Raw genomic sequence first — 18,242 nt, 5'->3', positions numbered from 1 at the left:
TAAATATAGAATTTTTCTAAATTACATGGGTTAAAATAATTGTAAGAAATATCTAAATGAAATGTTCATAAATGTATTTGGATTGTATTTGTGATTGTTATCCAAAATATGTTTAGTATAATTAGAATTTTCAGGTTTATTATTTGTAATACTATCAATGGACTGTATTGTAGTCAGATAATTATGTCTTGTAGAGATGAAGAAATGGATAAAGGATATAAACCTTCTAAACTATGTTGTACAAAAATCACCTATCATTCAACTATTGGAAAATATGGCCTCACAATATTGTGAGTGCATGTTTATCAACTTTATCTAAGTTTAAAATATTAAATTTCTTATTTCAAAATTGTTCATGTCTTAAATTTTTGTAATATCTGATATTTAATAATAATAATAAAGTGTCACTTTATTAGACAATAATATACAGAATTAAATAGACACACATAAAAAACGAAATTTTAGGTAACACTATGCTAACAGAAAATAATACAATAATAACAATGAAAAATCAGACCAAGAAATACATACATAAATCGGCTACGCTCATCACATAGTGGCATGACCAAAGCCATCTGCCAGATTCATAAAAATAAATTTTTTTCTGGTTTCCTGATCCCAAACATTCAAAAAGTATTTGTCATATATATATATATGACGCTATATTATATGACATATATAATCATATATACATAGGTAAATCAACTTGATCCACCCAAGTACAGAATTAAGGAATATATTGCCTTATTTATCTACAAGAGTACTTTCACAGGATCCCGCATCATCAATTGTATGTAAAAAACGTTTTGTATAATTACATATTAAACATAAAAAATATTAAAAGATTAAAATTAAATTTTTAGTTACAACTGAAGATGTAGGATCCCATAAAAGTACTCTTGTAGAAAAACAACAAAATAAGGTAAGATATTTCTTAATTCTGTATTTGGGTGGATCAAGTTGATTTACATTTTATATTTATTAGTACAGAGGTGATATAGGTCTTAAAAGGATTGATTTTAGAAAAAAATATATATATAGTCCCAAAAAAAAGAAAATATAAATTGAAAAATGTAAACTGAAATAAATTTTGTAATAATTTTTAAAAACAAGAACATTTTCCCATTATGTACAGATATTAAAAGTGCTGGTCCTTTATCAGTACAGGAAGCATTCTGTATAAATTGCAGTTTTACACTTAGTACCTTATCATTACAATAGTATAATTTGGCCTAAACAAACCTTATCATTAATAAAATAATTACAAACAATTAAATTATTTAGAAATAAAATATCAGAAGCTGCATAATTCAATTTACATAAATAAAAATGTAAATGTGGTTTATTCAAAATCTTAAATATCTGAAAGTTCTTCACCGATTGCTTTGAAATCTTGACAAAATGTTGCATTCAAATACACATGTGTTTTTATATATATACTACTTATATATCTAAGATGTCATACCTGTGACAGGTAAAAACATGCTTTTTTTTAAAAACAGCACTATCTGTTGAATGTAAAAGCAACACATGCTGTACTAAATATTTTACAATTCCATTTCAATGTTTCCGATATGTGTGTCCACTATAGACTAAAAACTGGACTGATTTGTGTGCAGGGAAAAAGGAAAAAATCAGAATAGGAAAATAGGGAAAAATTGAAAAAGGTAAAAGGGAAGAAAGAAAAAAATGGGAAAATAGGAAATGGAAAGTGAAAAGGGGGAAATGGGGGAAAGAGAATATGGTAAAAATGAAAATCAGAAAAGGGGAAAAGTTAAATTTTGTGAAGTTCCATAAAGTTCATTTTGTTAATGTTTTATCAAACTTTCAATTGTGTTCATTTAATCTATTTATATACTCAAATCTAGCAATAGCAAAGCATTGCTGGGTCTGCTAGTAATTACTGCTATAAGTAATCAAGCATTTATTAAAATAGCAATATAGTAATATTTACATCTAACAATCTTGTTTCACTCATAATTTTAGTTTTAAAAATGAATCAATTGAATAATTTTTTTGTACTACAGTATTCAGTGCCTTATTATTTTTAAACAAATTCTACGGTATTCAAGTTTTCTTCACATTTAAGTCCCTTAATGATAATGTTATTTCTTCTACTTCTATTTCCCTAATCATATAGTTCATAGTATATTCCCAATTCTGTTTTTTAAGATCACTCACTTTGTCTTTTAGTGCACAATTTTCCTTATGTAAAATATTAACTTCTTAGTAATTAAAATAATATCTTCTTTGGTTGCTAATACAGCTAACTTTCTATCAAACAGCTCTTTGATCTCTATCATAGACACAACGCCCATCTCCAACATTTCAAGTTGGTCACTTTTTTTGGTTTTGCAGATTAATAATTATCTTGGCAAACTATTTGACAGATTTCTTTTCATACTCCCTGTTAGTGAAAAATAATCGTTAATATTAGACAAATATACATTCAACTGTTTAATATTACTCAGTTTTTGTTGAAAAACAAAATTAATACAAATATAAAAAAGAAAATATAATGTTAGAATAAAATAAAATAATACATGTTTATTACAAAAGAAAATAAAAGAAAACATTGTATAAGTTAATTTAATTAATCATATTTAAATATATTTCATCATTTATAGAAAATAATAATTCTAAAATTGTCCAACCTTTGTTGGCTCCTTTTACCATATCCTGTGTATTTGAGAGCTTCCAATTTTATTTTGATAGGGCTCTCTTGGCATTTCCCTGTTTTCCTTGAATTGCATCCTTTTAGTATTTGAATATGTTGACATTGATAATATTACAATCTAAATATAAAAACATTGACTGAGATTATAGTGTAAATTCTTTTCTGTTTTTATTTGTCTATATAGATAATCACAGTTACTTTCAGTATTTAGGTATAGCAATATGAAAATGAATAAATTAAAATACATTGTTGCATCAAATATTATTGTAAATTTTATAATGAAAATGTATACTGAAAATTTTAAAAATTGTAGATGATTCTAAACCATCATTTTTTTGCATCTTGTACCTTATATTGCTGAATTTTTATTGCAGTTGGATAATGAAGTAATGGATTTCCCAAAAAAAATTCTGTAGTTTAAATTAAATTTACTTTATTACATTACAATTAAAATACATTTTATTACATGAAAGTACAAAGTCTAAAGTTTTTTTTAACCTCTCAATTTAACTCATATGAGCACTGTTTAATAGCACTGCAGACATCAAACCGATAATCCACCTCATTCCACCCTCTGGTGAGCAAGAATGCAGAAACTTCCACGACTGCTGCTTTTCTTCGGGGCAGGTGGTCAAGTGACTAGATTTTCTCTTGATGTAAGATGTCTTTTACGTAATCGCAAAAAAGGAATCCATCTGCATCAAATCCAGACTTCACAGTGGTCAAATGATGGAAGCTTCTCTGTGTACCCAGCCTTCTGGGAATATGTTGTTGACAACAGTCCACAAACTTCTGCATGATGTGGAGGGGCTCCATCCTGTTGAAAAATTAGGCCCTTTATATTTTCAACTGGCAGAAACACAGTTTTCTAACATTCTAAGTACACTATGCCCTTAAAAATCTGCTCATGGAAAAAATGGCCTAAAAGTTTGATTGTGCAAGACACCATACCAGATATTCATTTTCAGACAATTATGGATGATTTCCACCAATTCGTGTGGATTTTCTAAGTCCCATACTTGACAGTTATGGCAATTCACAACTCCATGAGCATGAAATACAGCTTCATCAGAAAATAAAATGCACTACAGGCAGTTTTCATTAGTAGAAATGAAGTCTAATGTGGTTGGTACATATTAAACTCTTTATGGCATAACATTAGGTTCAATTTCATGGAATAGCTGCAGTTTATAAGCAGAAGTTTCAGTCTCTTGTGATCATTGATAGTGCTTTTAGGAATGTTTAGTTCTCAACTAACACTATAAACTGAATAGTTTGGACTTCATTGGAAAAATAGTTAAGATCTTTCTGTTTTTTTTTTTTTTTTTGGCACTTGTTGAAACAATTGAGAACTCCAAAGTAAAAACTGTATTTGTTCTTAAAACCCCCAGAGTTCATTTTCAGATTATTAGTATATTAAAAAAGTATGCTGTTGAGCTCATTGAAGCTCTTCCTGATCTTTTGTCGTCTTCCAGTGATGTTCTTCCAATCTTGAAGCAGGCATGCCACTCAAAACACCTCGCACAATTCATAGCAGCATCACCATAAACTTGCTGCATCATATGCATCGTCTCGGTGATAGATATGCCAAGTTTTACACAAAATTTCACATTCGCTCTTTGTTCAAGCTTGCTGTTCGTGTTAGAATCACAAAAGTGGTAATGCACATGAGCACAACAACAAATCTGTACAGCTGCCAATGTATATATTAAAATGTCTCTTGGCACCGGACTTATGAAGGTCAGTGCTCCCTGTGACTGTGCCTACAGACGTGTGCTGCCATCTGTTGGTGTGTTATAGAATTAGTCTCAAAAAGTTTTGATACCAGCTTGTATACCTCAGAAACAGTTGAGTAAATTAGATAATGTAGTCTTGATAATTTGTACCAATCATGCAGCAAATGATATAGGAACTGCAATGTTTAAGAATGTAGAATCATTTTTGTTATGTTTAAAGAATACTAATGGCTGTTTATGTACTTTGTGCAATAAATATGACTTAAATAGAAATTCTACTGAATATGATCATTTAAAATGATATATCATTTTAGTGGCTGCATACAGAAACTGGTATACAAAATTGATCATGTTGGGGTAATTGATACGATCTTCCAGACATTATTTTAAAAATGACAGATTACCTATGAATAATGAGGATAGGAGGACTCTCCATCAGATGATCATTAATTGAATAAATAAATTACTTCTTTTAATTCTGGCACTTAGTAAATGGAGACAGTTTGTACAAATCAAGCTACATAAAGAGAATCAACTTCTCTCAGTGACCTGTATTCCATTATTGCTCCCATCACTATTTTTTTTCTGTTGTCATCGTTACTTCAGTCATGTTAATCAAGATATCTTAAACCGTGAAGTTAACTAAGTTGTCATCCTTAAATTATTCAGTTCCTGTTCAGACTAGTGGTTTATAAAAGTATATAAAAATAAATGAGGAGCATTATAAAATGAATAACTAAACATTATTTTTAAAGATCAAAAAAAAGTTGTAGTTTATATGCAGCATTATAAAACCTAGTCTCCAGAATTCTAATTGTCCTAGAAGAAAATGTTATAATCCTTACTGAGTGATGATTTTATTGATTCCAATAAGTTATTTTATCAAAATGTATACTCACTTTAAAATTAAGAGGCTAATCTTGAAATAGTGTGCAAAGAAATTTCACTCTGTGTAATTGTGTTAATTGAGTGTAATTTAAAGAGTTATGAAGTAGAAAAATTAATACTTAAAATTTTATCTTTTATAAAGCTAATTTTAAATGCAGTTGGGTAGCCATTTATTCAAAAGATATTATTACACAAAATATGAAGACAATTGACTGGCTATTGAGTGTTGATGATATAGATGGATATCAGGTAGTTGATTGGGTGGGTATGAGTTGACTAGGTAATTTTACACTCAAGCAATGTTACGGTTCTCATTAAATTTATCATCCTCCTAAAGTTGATATTGTTTTGTTTTAAAAAGTATTTAATAATTTATTACCTAAGGTCAAGTGTAAGTTCAGCGACATGTTACTGGTAGGAGACTAACTTCTTAAAGGGAGTCCTGAGACACCACAATTTCTGGGTGTAAGTAACAGTTTTAATTTATAAGTGAAAATAAACATGCTTACTAGGATCAGCTTAACAACTAAAAGTTGTATTTATAATGTGATTTCAAACATTAGTAACTGCCCAGTTTATGTTTCAACATTTTCTTTGATCATGAAGGAACCATTGAATCACTGGATAATCTTAATAGCAAAAATTCTCCCTCATCTCAAAAAAAGAATAACAAGTTACAGTTCAAACCCTTAGAGATCCCTTGGTGTCCAGTCTTGATCTAGTGTACTTAGTATTAATGATACAGGACAAAAAAGGTGTAATTCTTTTAATGTATTTTAATAACTCTTTTAATAATATTGTCTGTTAAAAACGAGAACTTTTAATAACTCATCTTAGTAAGAAAATCTCTGATGTTGTCAGAAATCCAGTTTCACTAATGAAAATTCTTATGGTTATAACTAGATATCTTTACTTTAATAAAGGAGTACATTGACCTGACTGCTTTCCATTTCAGGATATTTACAAATTTCTCATTATTACCATTACCTCTAAAATTATCCCACGTAATTTTACATTTTAAGAATGGGATGATAAAATGAAGAATAATTACATACCTATATTTAGGTATTTCAATTTCTTCCTTGTTTTTTCTACAATTTTTGAAAAAGTAGTCCATTATCAACCTATTTTGTATTTGGAAAATGTCTTCAAGACAGTGCAGTTAGGTTTTAAACAAAAAAAATCTTCAGACTGGCTGTGGCAAAATTTCTCGATAAATTGATTCTGTTGTGAATAAATAAAAAGCAATAGCATGTTTTTAGACCTCAGTACAGTGCTTGAGTGTGTATTGAAAGACATACTCATATTTTGACTAATAAGAGTAGGCATACATAGGAATTGCTTGAAATTGCTAGAAATTTACATATCAGATCGGTATAAATATGTAGAAATTAACTGTCAGTCCTATATATTGTCCCGTATAATATGGGATATTATCAATATACAGTCCCCCGTATATTGATAATATCCCAGCAGTGAATGTTTAATAATGGTGCTTAAAATCCTGCTGCTAGTAAGCATTTTGATAAAATGTAAGTAAAAATATGCATGATCATCATCAGTTCATGCAAATTCTAAATAAATCACTCCATAGTGGAAAATGGTAAAGTTGCCACTTAACTTGAAGGGTCAAAGATTAAACTGAGATCAGATGTTACATATGCCATGAGAGGCATATTGCTGGATAAAAAACAGGTTATGAATATAATTGCATTTATTTATGTGGTGTTAGAATTTGAATATTATAAATAGGTCATTACAGTTATCTATACTGCTATCAGCTGTTGCACAAAATTTTTATAGTACTATTGAAGTTAGATTAGTAAAGAAAGCTGAATAATGGTCATTTACTTTCTTTCAATACTGTTTGTTTTTTTGTAAAAACATGTAAAAATCACCTATGAAATTTATAATAGAAGAAGAATTATGTTTTTTATATCTATTTAAGTTTTTCATTTTATTTTTGCAGGGAAAATGAACTGTTAAAACATCAGTTACGTAAGTATGTGATGGCTGTGCAAATGTTGAAACAGGATAGTCAAGGTGATGAAGAAGCTAGGTTATATGAACAGAAATTAGTTCAAGTAAGATAATAATGTTCCTTATAATTACTTTATCAGTTTCTAAATAAGTAGAGTTTCTATTTTGCCGTAACATAATTTATAATTAACAGTCTCATTCATGATTATATTTTTTCTGCATTAGAAATCTAGCACTGGAAGAATTTGCTGAATCTAGAAGCTGAATTTGGCTCTTCTTTTCCTGATGGAATCTGACATTTTCTTAGTTTATTGTTTTTGTAAAGATCTTTTACTTCTGAGTTTGTTTTAATTTTCACCTATTTTTGTTTTTGTAAGAATTTTCTGAAGTTTCCTTTTTTTTTATTACATTTATTTCACAGGATTGCAAAGTAAAGGTACATTCTGATGCATACAGACCTTCTGGTTTGATTACTATATTGTAATATCGGATTTTGGCCTTTATTGAAATGTCCTTTTTGTTGTAAATATGTTTTGTTAGTTGGTGTCATTCATAATCTTTGATGTCATTCATAAATTAATAGTTTATTAAAAGAAAACAATAATTCAACAATGATATCTCTGACAGAGTGGTGGTAGCATCTCGGCCTTTTATCCGGAGGTCCCGGATTCGAATCCCAGTCATGTACATAATCTTTCACGTTCTACAAAATTCATTTATCATCTAGTAACTGTAAGAGGGCATAAGCCTGTTGTTATTATGTAAATAAATAAATAAAATAATTATTGTTTCAAAAAAATGAAGTTATTGAATAGCATTTTTATGTTTAGAGTATATAAGATTGTTTCTTGTCCAGTCATGTATGCACTGAAATGCTGCATTTTAACAATGCAGCTGATCATTTTTGCCCCTAAGCAGGTATATTATTAATGACCATTTTACCTAGGTTCGCTAACTCAGGCCACCAATTGCTCTCCCTGATTGAATAACACATTTTGAATAAGGTTTTTTTAATAATGCCTTGTACGTCCACTCATCACAAGCAAGTTTCATAACACCATACTTATGACTGTTGTACATATTTGTTTTTAGAAAATTAATAGTTTGTAGCTTATAAAGTAAGTTAGTGCTTATTAATACAGAACTAAATCAACTTTTTTTATTATTATTTATTAATTGAATTTTCATTGTTAATGTAACAAATTTGAGCATTATTTTTTTATTTATAACCTCTGTTAACAATGTGCTTGTTATAAAAATTTACTGCATTTCAGTATGTCTAATCATAATTGTTTTTTTATGTAAAACGAAGGATTGGACATAAATGTTGAAATATAGTGTATAGTGTGAGATTGTGGTATTTATTTTCATTAATTATGTTCAAATAATGTTTCATTAAATACTAGTCAAGATTTTAATCCATGCTGCAGAACTGAAATGTTGTACTGCTAAAGAATAATAAAGCTAATCAAACAAAGAAATCCACTTCAACTGATAATTCTTTAGAATTTGAGAAGGAAACTGTTGAAAATTTTGATTCAAATTTACAACAGCAATGGATTTTTAATAAATAAGCATTTCAATTCTGTTGAACCTAACCAATAATTTTTCAAATTTGACTAGTTGATCGGTCACAGTTGAGGAGAGAATTGGGATATTAGAAGAAAGTTATCAAATTAATAATGATAATATTTATAGTAAAATGAGAGATCATATTAAATGTGAAATAAAAAACATTCTTAACTAAAAAAACAATCCTAATTCTTCCAATATGAAAATAAGAAATAAAAAAACAGGCAATGACAAGACAGAAAAAGACAAAGATTATATTGATTTCAATCGTATCATGTACAAAAACTATTTATTGAATGCCCTGAAAGATATTCCATTTGATGATGTCAGTAATATCAAAGTTTTTCGTTTTGGCAAGAATTTTGTTAAAGGCAAGGATAGAACTTTAAAAGTTTTATTTAAATCTTTGGAAGCTACAAACTGGGTTTTTCAAAACATGAGGAATTCAGGAGATGATAATCTGTATGTTAAAGGTGATTTAACTAAAAAGCAGCAATTTCACTACAGTTCACTAAAGGCTGAACGTAAGTATATACTTCATAAAGGTGAAAATTATCTGTCTATTGCCTACTTCAATCATAATTTATATGTAGTTTCTAAGAAGCCTAAATATCAATCAGAAATAAATGGTTCCATAAATGTCTTCTATCAAAACAGCAGTGTGCGAGGATGCATTTCAGAATTTCGGTCAAGGTAGGGGATCTTTTGTGACTTTGATATTATTGTATTATAGACATAACTAAACGATGCAGTTAGTGATTCTGAACTTGCTTTTACAAAATTTAATGTGATTAGATGTGATTGCTCATTATTTACAAGTGAAAAGAAAAATGGAGGTGGTGTTTTAGTTGCTTTAAAAATCATTTCAGTTACAAGCTTATTCTACTTGTCAATCATTTTTTGAATGTGTGTTGGATCAATATATCATTCATATAGTATTGGATAAATGTATAATTTTGTATAGTAAAATAATGTAATTCTATATGTAGTCTACATCCCACCAGGTATGTACTTACCTGGTGGGTAAGTACATGCTTATCACAAGTAGGTACTTCTGATTATTACAATGGTTTTATTGACTGTGTTACTCGATTTGTTTTGCAACATTTAAATAGTTCTGGTTCAGTTAAATTGATTCTTCTTGGAGATTTTAATTTACCCAGTTACACTTTGATTACTGGAATGAGTGATTATCACAAGCCTCTTTTGTAGCCAACTTTATGCCATTAAGAGAGTTCTGTATAGACCAAAACTAATGTTATTCTATGATGAAAAGTCCAGGACTACATACTGGATATACCAAAACTTCCTGGCCAAGTTATCTTCATTTTTGATAGGTCACCGAAGATGTGTAAAGTATAGTGTTGTGATGGAAGAAGACATCTTCTATTCTGGTCATTTTATCTCAGTTGGCTATTTTTTCCATTTATTGACAGTAAAGATTGGAATCATTCATTTGACCAAGTGGCAATAGCCATAGTGAACTATTCATTTCCTCAGATGTTCCTACACACACACACACACACACACACACAGCAACATTTCTTGGCATCAGTCCTGGTTTTGCTACCATTTACAGAGCTTCATCTTATTTCACACACTAACCTTTCTGTACATTGTTTTTGTATGTGATCCATTTTTCATCTCCTGTAATGAGCCATTTCAGAGATGGTTCAATTTCATTGTTTTTGTATGTGATCCATTTTTCATCTCCTGTAATGAGCCATTTCAGAGATGGTTCAATTTCATTGTTTTTGTATGTGATCCATTTTTCATCTCCTGTAATGAGCCATTTCAGAAATGGTTCAATTTCATTCTGTTTTAGCAGCAGTACACAGTTGGAAATTTGAGACATCATAGTTTTCATTGATAAAATCATGTGCCACCCAAACATTGAGTTTTTGTTTTTGTATCCAGCCTTCTTCAGATGGCTTGAAACCATTTTGTAATCAATGTTTATTTCATTACTGATATCAAGGCTGCTATTGTAATGTTGTTGTCCAATTTCTTGTATGATTTCATCAACTCTTTCAGCCATTGGCCGACCAGATCATTGATATCAAAATTTTGAGATTGAAAATGCTTGAACCAGCTTTGTGTCACTAGTACTGGTATTGCATCATACCCCTTTTTTTTAAAAAAAAAAACCTGAATTGCATTCTTCCTATTTTTTATAATCAAAATTTAAAATGTATCAAGTTTCTTATTTAGTTTCATTCATTTTCACTTAAAAATAAACTAATATAATCATAATAATCTTTCTAAAAATACTCTGTAATATACCATCTTTCAAAAGCACACAAATATTAATAAATTTGATTAATATTACCAGAGTTATGATCCTAGTCACATACCAGGTATAATACAGAGAAAATCCTTTTTTCTAATCCCAATATTTATACTGGAGAATATTTATATACTCTACATAACATTATAGAAAACTACTGGTATTTTATATGTAGCAGTTTTTTTTTCTTATTTTGTAAATTATTTTATAATTTATTTTTAAATTAAAAAATAAATTGGTTAATAAGTGGAGAATGGTATTTTTCATATGTTTTACTACTTTTCAAAAATATTTAACTATTTACTAAATTTAAAATATTTAAAATTTAAAAAAAAAATTATATTAAATGAATTCATAAAATCTATTTTATTTAATAGTATAATCTAATTATCTAAAACTACTTATATGAAAGATTTCTCTTTAATTCAAGATACCTCTTTAAATCAAAGTTTGAATTATAAGCCAGGATTTATTGTAAAAAGTTATATAAAGTGTATTTTTTTATTGGCTTTATTTACTTTTATCAACATAGTGTCATCACCATTTCAGAAAATAATACTAATTCTGGACATAATTTACTTCATAATATTTTTAAATACTTCTTAGCTTGATGTAACTTCCACTAAATTACATAACAACAGCCAGTCATCCACTTGATCATTCAATCATAATGATTTCAAAATTCTATTTTCCCAACTATTATTTTATTTTTTAGAATTTTCTTGTTTTTTAACTTTCTACTGTATTCTAAAAATGTTTTCCACAGTTCTCTTCGTTGTTTCTCAATGTCTCTCTATTTTACATTTATTTGTCTGTTTACATTCTATCATTTTCTCTCTTTTCTCATTCTTACACTTTCTACCTCTAGAAATTTCTCTTATTACAGTACTTAAACAGTATGAATCAAACAGGTCCCTATGACTGCCTGCACTACATTAATTTATATATATATATTTTTTTTTGTCTTCAGTCATTTGACTGGTTTGATGCAGCTCTCCAAGATTCCCTATCTAGTGCTATCTATCTCCTGCTTCGTCCATCTTTAGTAATTCTACTTCCCAAAATTTATATATTAGAAATTTTATATATTATATATTTTTATATTTTAGAAATTTTGTGTATTGAGTTCCAATATAACTGAGATCCCCTGAATCCAATACTACTACAGTCTTGGTTACATAATTTTGTACATATTGTATATCAGCTTGTCTACATGCTTTATATTTCAGGGATAATTTAACTTGTTTAATCACAAAATTTACATATTGCAGTTTATTTGTGGTTTATTGTAATATTTTATTTTTTGTATTATTAATTAATCAATACAATCAATTTATTTCATCTCATTTTTCATACATTTATTTATATATTTTATATTTATATAATTTTTTATTTTTTTTAAATTTATATATTTAAAAATCTAGTAATAATCACATAGATTCTTATTAATGACTTAACTACTGCTTTCTTAAAGTACATTTGTTGTTTTTTTTTTTTCAAAATAGGTGGCAGAAATGCATGGAGAACTAATGGAACTAAATGATAGATTACAAAGATCATTGTTTAATAAAGAAGGTATGATTCGGCGTCTTCGTGAAGAATTAGAAGCATTAAGAGGACCGCTTCCTATTGATTCTGATGATGATGATTTGGGTCCAACATTAGTTAGCCTTTGGATACCTTCAGTATTTTTAAGCGGGCAATCACCTCATACACATCATGTCTATCAGGTATTTTGGCAAGAGTCAGTCAAGTATAAACTAAACTTTTAGTTTTAAAACTGGAGGACAGAATAAAAACAAAACATACTTATTACTTTTCTATGTAGTGTCTGTTAAGTTCTGTATATTTTTCCCAATATATGGGAAGCTTGTGGGTCCTTCATAAAAAGTTTAAAGGAGTGTCAAAAGCCAATTGTGCATGAACTCCTCTAATTCATTGTCATTCTGGAATCGATGTCCTCTCAATGTCTCGTTCAGTGGCCCAAAAAAGATAAATCTAAGAAGTATAAATTCTAAGATTTTGCAGAACATTTTTTTCAGTTTATCCTGAATCCTAACAGCTGTATGAGGCCTAGTATTAAGGAGAATCGCATCTCTGATTGGCTGACGGTGTTTTTTATTTCTGTTGATGGCTTTTACTTTGTTCAAGAGCTAGCAGTAGTATGCATTATTCATAGTACAACTTTGTGGAGAAATTGATGAGCAATATACCTTTCCAGTCTCAAAAGTCTTACAAGTACTCTTTCATTTTCAGACAGACCCATCTTCACCTTTACAGGGCAGTGGTTTTCATTCCTAAACTACTCCATACTCTTCATTCCTAAAATACTCCATACTCGCTAATATCAACTCAGGAGTGTAATAATGGATCCATGTCTTTTATCACATGTGATTGTTCAATGCAAAGAATTATTTCCTTCTCGTCAAAATTAATTCAGGAGCCAAATTTTCGGTTGAGCCTGTTTCTGATTTAAGTTGTGAAACCCACCTCACACAGACTTGCAGAATCTAAAATACTTTGAAATTATAGAATGGGCAGTTTGATGACAGATACTCACTTCCAAAGCAGTTTTATCAATCGTAAGGTGCCAAGTGTCTTCAGTTAAGTCATGGACCAATGGAATATTATTAATCATCACACTTTTCCTTAAATGTTGTGGCTCTCATTTTCTACACCTTCACATCCTCCATTAAATTTTTTGGCCCAGTCTTAGACTTGGATATGTAATAACATCATATCCTCAAACTCACGCCCAGTCTAATAAAACTTTCTGGGTGTTTAACATCCTCATTTGTGAGAAAATTTACAATAATATATTGCACAACCAATGATGGAACGTCTTGCTTTGACAAGCTGTTGATGACAAATTTAAGGGGCTGATTTAACTATTTCCAGCTAGCTAACTTCACTATGTTAACTAATCTTGATTTTTATAATCATTAATAAATATTATTAGCTGAGCAAAGTACTCTTGCGTGATCTATTGGCATTTCTTTATGTTCATATTTCTTGTTAATATATAGCCAAGACAACTTTATTTTCCTGTAGATCATTCTGCATTTATTGGGAAGAGAAAGATGGATTATTACTAGCTTGTTTTACATATTCATAAATTTCTACTAGTAGGATAATCTTAGTAGAAACATTCAAGATATGATACAATTATTTTAACTAATTCTTTAAAAAAAAATGTATGATTATTTCATTAGTACAAGTTGCAATTTGTAATTTACAATTTTTATCCATGTACTTCTCATCGTTACCATTCTGTATACCCATTACAAATCAGCTTATTACATTTTTCTTTTCATTTTTTTCCATGTTTAAAAAGCTTTTATTTATTATAGTTAGAGAAATCATTTATTATGTTGCCACATATGATAATTAGTTTATGTACATTTAAAATTGGTGGTAACCTTGTCTTGTCAGTATCTTACTTAAATTTTCTTTTCTGTCTTACTCAACATTTTTTTTTTTTGTCTTCAGTCATTTGACTGGTTTGATGCAGCTCTCCAAGATTCCCTATCTAGTGCTAGTCGTTTCATTTCAGTATACCCTCTACATCCCACATCCCTAACAATTTGTTTTACATATTCCAAACGTGGCCTGCCTACACAATTTTTTCCTTCTACCTGTCCTTCCAATATTAAAGCGACTATTCCAGGATGCCTTAGTATGTAACCTATAAGTCTGTCTCTTCTTTTAACTATATTTTTCCAAATGCTTCTTTCTTCATCTATTTGCTGCAACATCTCTTCATTTGTCACTTTATCCACCCATCTGATTTTTAACATTCTCCTATAGCACCACATTTCAAAAGCTTCTAATCTTTTCTTCTCAGATACTCCGATTGTCCAAGTTTCACTTCCATATAAAGCGACACTCCAAACATATACTTTCAAAAATCTTTTCCTGACATTTAAATTAATTTTTGATGTAAACAAATTATATTTCTTACTGAAGGCTCGTTTCGCTTGTGCTATTCAGCATTTTATATCGCTCCTGTTTCGTCCATCTTTAGTAATTCTACTTCCCAAATAACAAAATTCTTCTACCTCCATAATCTTTTCTTCTCCTATTTTCACATTCAGTGGTCCATCTTTTGTTATTTCTACTACATTTCATTACTTTTGTTTTGTTCTTGTTTATTTTCATGCGATAGTTCTTGCGTACGACTTCATCTATGCCGTTCATTGTTTCTTCTAAATCCTTTTTACTCTCAGCTAGAATTACTATATCATCAGCAAATCGTAGCATCTTTATCTTTTCACCTTGTACTGTTACTCCGAATCTAAATTGTTCTTTAACATCATTAACTACTAGTTCCATGTAAAGATTAAAAACTAACGGAGATAGGGAACATCCTTGTCGCACTCCCTTTCTTATGTTCTTCAATTATTACTGTTGCTGTTTGGTTCCTGTACATGTTAGCAATTGTTCTTCTATCAATTAGTTCTTCATTGAGGATGAATGCTCCTCAGAGGAGGAGCATTCATCCTCCTCAACTTCCTCTTCTTCCTCTATAACACCATTATCTAATTCATTTCCTCCATATAATTCTTCAATATATTCCACCCATCTATCGACTTTACCTTTCGTATTATATATTGGTGTACCATCTTTGTTTAACACATTATTAGATTTTAATTTATGTACCCCAAAATTTTCCTTAACTTTCCTGTATGCTCAATCTATTTTACCAATGTTCATTTCTCTTTCCACTTCTGAACACTTTTCTTTAATCCACTATTCTTTCGCCAGTTTGCACTTCCTGTTTATAGCATTTCTTAATTGCCGATAGTTCCTTTTACTTTCTTCATCACTAGCATTCTTATATTTTCTGTGTTCATCCATCAGCTGCAATATATCGTCTGAAACCCAAGGTTTTCTACCAGTTCTCTTTGTTTCGCCTAAGTTCGCTTCTGCTGATTTAAAAATTTCCTTTTTAACATTCTCCCATTCTTCTTCTACAGTTTCTACCTTATCTTTTTTACTCAGACCTCTTGCGATGTCCTCCTCAAAAATCGTCTTTACCTCCTCTTCCTCATACTTCTGTAAATTCCACCGATTCATCTGACACCTTTTCTTCAGGTTTTTAAACCCCAATCTACATTTCATTATCATTAAATTATGGTCGCTATGAATGTCTGCTCCAGGGTAAAATTTGCAGTCAACTAGTTGATTTCTAAATCTTTGCTTAACCATGATATAATCTATCTGATACCTTGCAGTATCGCCTGGCTTTTTCAAGTGTATATTCTTCTATTATGATTTTTAAATTGGGTGTTGGCAATTACTAAATTATACTTCGTGCAAAACTCTATTAGTCGGTTCCCTCTTTCATTCCTTTTGCCCAGCCCGTATTCACCTACTATATTTTCTTCCTTGCCTTTTCCAATGCTTGCATTCCAATCTCCAACTATTATTAAATTTTCATCTCCTTTTACGTGTTTAATTGCTTCATCAATCTCTTCGTATACACACTCTACCTCATCATCATCATGGGCGCTTGTAGGCATATAGACGTTAACAATCGTTGTCGGTTTAGGTTTTGATTTTATCCTTATTACAATGATTCTATCGCTATGCGTTTTGAAATACTCTACTCTCTTCCCTATCTTCTTGTTCATTATGAAACCTACTCCTGCGTGCCCATTATTTGAAGCTGAGTTAATTATTCTAAAATCACCTGACCAAAAGTCGCCTTCTTCTTCCCACCGAACCTCACTAATTCCTACTACATCCACATTTATCCTATCCATTTCCCTTTTTAAATTTTCTAGCATACCAACCTTTTTTAAACTTCTAACATTCCACGCTCAGACTCGTAGAATGTTATTTTTTAATTTTCTGGTGACCCCTTCCTTAGTAGTCCCCACCCGGAGATCCGAACAGGGGACTAGTTTACCTTTGGAATATTTTACCAAGGAAGGCGCCTCTATCATTGCTAAATGATCATCATTGCTAAAATGCAGAGAGCCACATTTTCTTGGAAAAAAAGCAGCTGTAGTTTTCCATTGCTTTCAGCTGCGCAGTACTCAGAGGACTGAGTGATGTTGATATGGCCTTTTAAGTCATTCTGACTCACACCCCTAACAACTACTGAAAGAGCTGCTGCCCTCTTTCAGGAATCATTCCTTAGTCTGGCTCTCAACAGATACCTCTCCAATATGGTTGCATCTTCGGTCCAGCTACTCTGTATCTCCCTGAGCACTCAAGCCCCCTCACCAACGGCAAGGTCTCATGATTCATAGAGGAGGCTTACTCATCATAGACCTGGGAATTGAATGAAAAAGATTAGTTTTCTAGTTTTAAATTTGTAACATATTTTCTTTTCAAATAAGATGTTTTGTTTGTATGAACTCAGCAAAAAGCACAAGTGTTCAAATTAATAGTCCATTTTCTGCAAATTAAGTGTATAGTAAACAATTAAGATTTTGATTCATTAAAACCTATTTGGTGTCAGCTGCTTGAAAAAGTAATATTGATAATATAATAATTTTAATTTTTCTAGTCTGTTGTTAAAGAAATCAGAACTCCGGTTAAATTTTCTAAAGTTATTTTCTTTATCATCATCAGCATGTATTGGAATGTAATGATATATAAATGTTAAAATTAATTAAATCTTGATGCTTACTCTTTATTGAATTTTAAGATTTACACTTTAATGAGCTAAGTAAATATAAACCTTAAAGTAGATCTAAGAAAATTGTATTCATGACTTAACTTTCAACCTATCCTAGTATGTGGACCAGAAAAATTGGGAAAGAAAAAAGGAAATTCTGATTATGAAATAAAATTCCTCTGAAGAATATTGAGAAAAAGAAGGCATAAAGCAATAAATGAAATGAGAGAGACTTGGAAAATGGAGACTAAAGTAGAAAACAAAACAAAACAGATTGATTTTTTTGGTTTGGGGATGTGTCTAAAATGAAAGAAGGAAGAGTTGAAAAGCTGCCTTCAAGTTGGAAATTAATGAAATGAAAGTAAGTCATAGTCCTAAAAACTAAATGTTTTCTTTGGTGAAATATTTTGTTTTAAAGTTAATTTTAAAGAAGTATTTTATCAGCAGGAAATCAAGATTGTCAATAAAATGAAG

The 18,242-nt window shown here is 30.0% G+C and overlaps 1 protein-coding gene across 4 annotated transcripts in view; it reads left to right on the top strand.

The window, feature by feature from the left end:
- LOC142324060 (sorting nexin-29) overlaps nucleotides 1-18,242 on the top strand; it is a 137,841-nt gene that overhangs the window by 97,901 nt on the left and 21,698 nt on the right. For all 4 annotated transcript variants that reach the window (XM_075364669.1, XM_075364671.1, XM_075364668.1 and 1 more), the window contains exons 10-11: nucleotides 7,271-7,385; nucleotides 12,646-12,870. In XM_075364669.1, coding sequence (XP_075220784.1) covers nucleotides 7,271-7,385; nucleotides 12,646-12,870 — 340 coding nt within the window. The remainder of the gene's footprint in view (nucleotides 1-7,270; nucleotides 7,386-12,645; nucleotides 12,871-18,242) is intronic.

The sequence above is a fragment of the Lycorma delicatula genome, chromosome 4 (genome assembly GCF_047948215.1).
Source record: "Lycorma delicatula isolate Av1 chromosome 4, ASM4794821v1, whole genome shotgun sequence".
In the NCBI taxonomy this organism is placed as follows: Eukaryota; Metazoa; Arthropoda; class Insecta; order Hemiptera; family Fulgoridae; genus Lycorma; species Lycorma delicatula.
The sequence above is the reverse complement of the archived record's forward strand: the minus strand, read 5'-3'. Positions and strand labels throughout refer to the sequence as shown.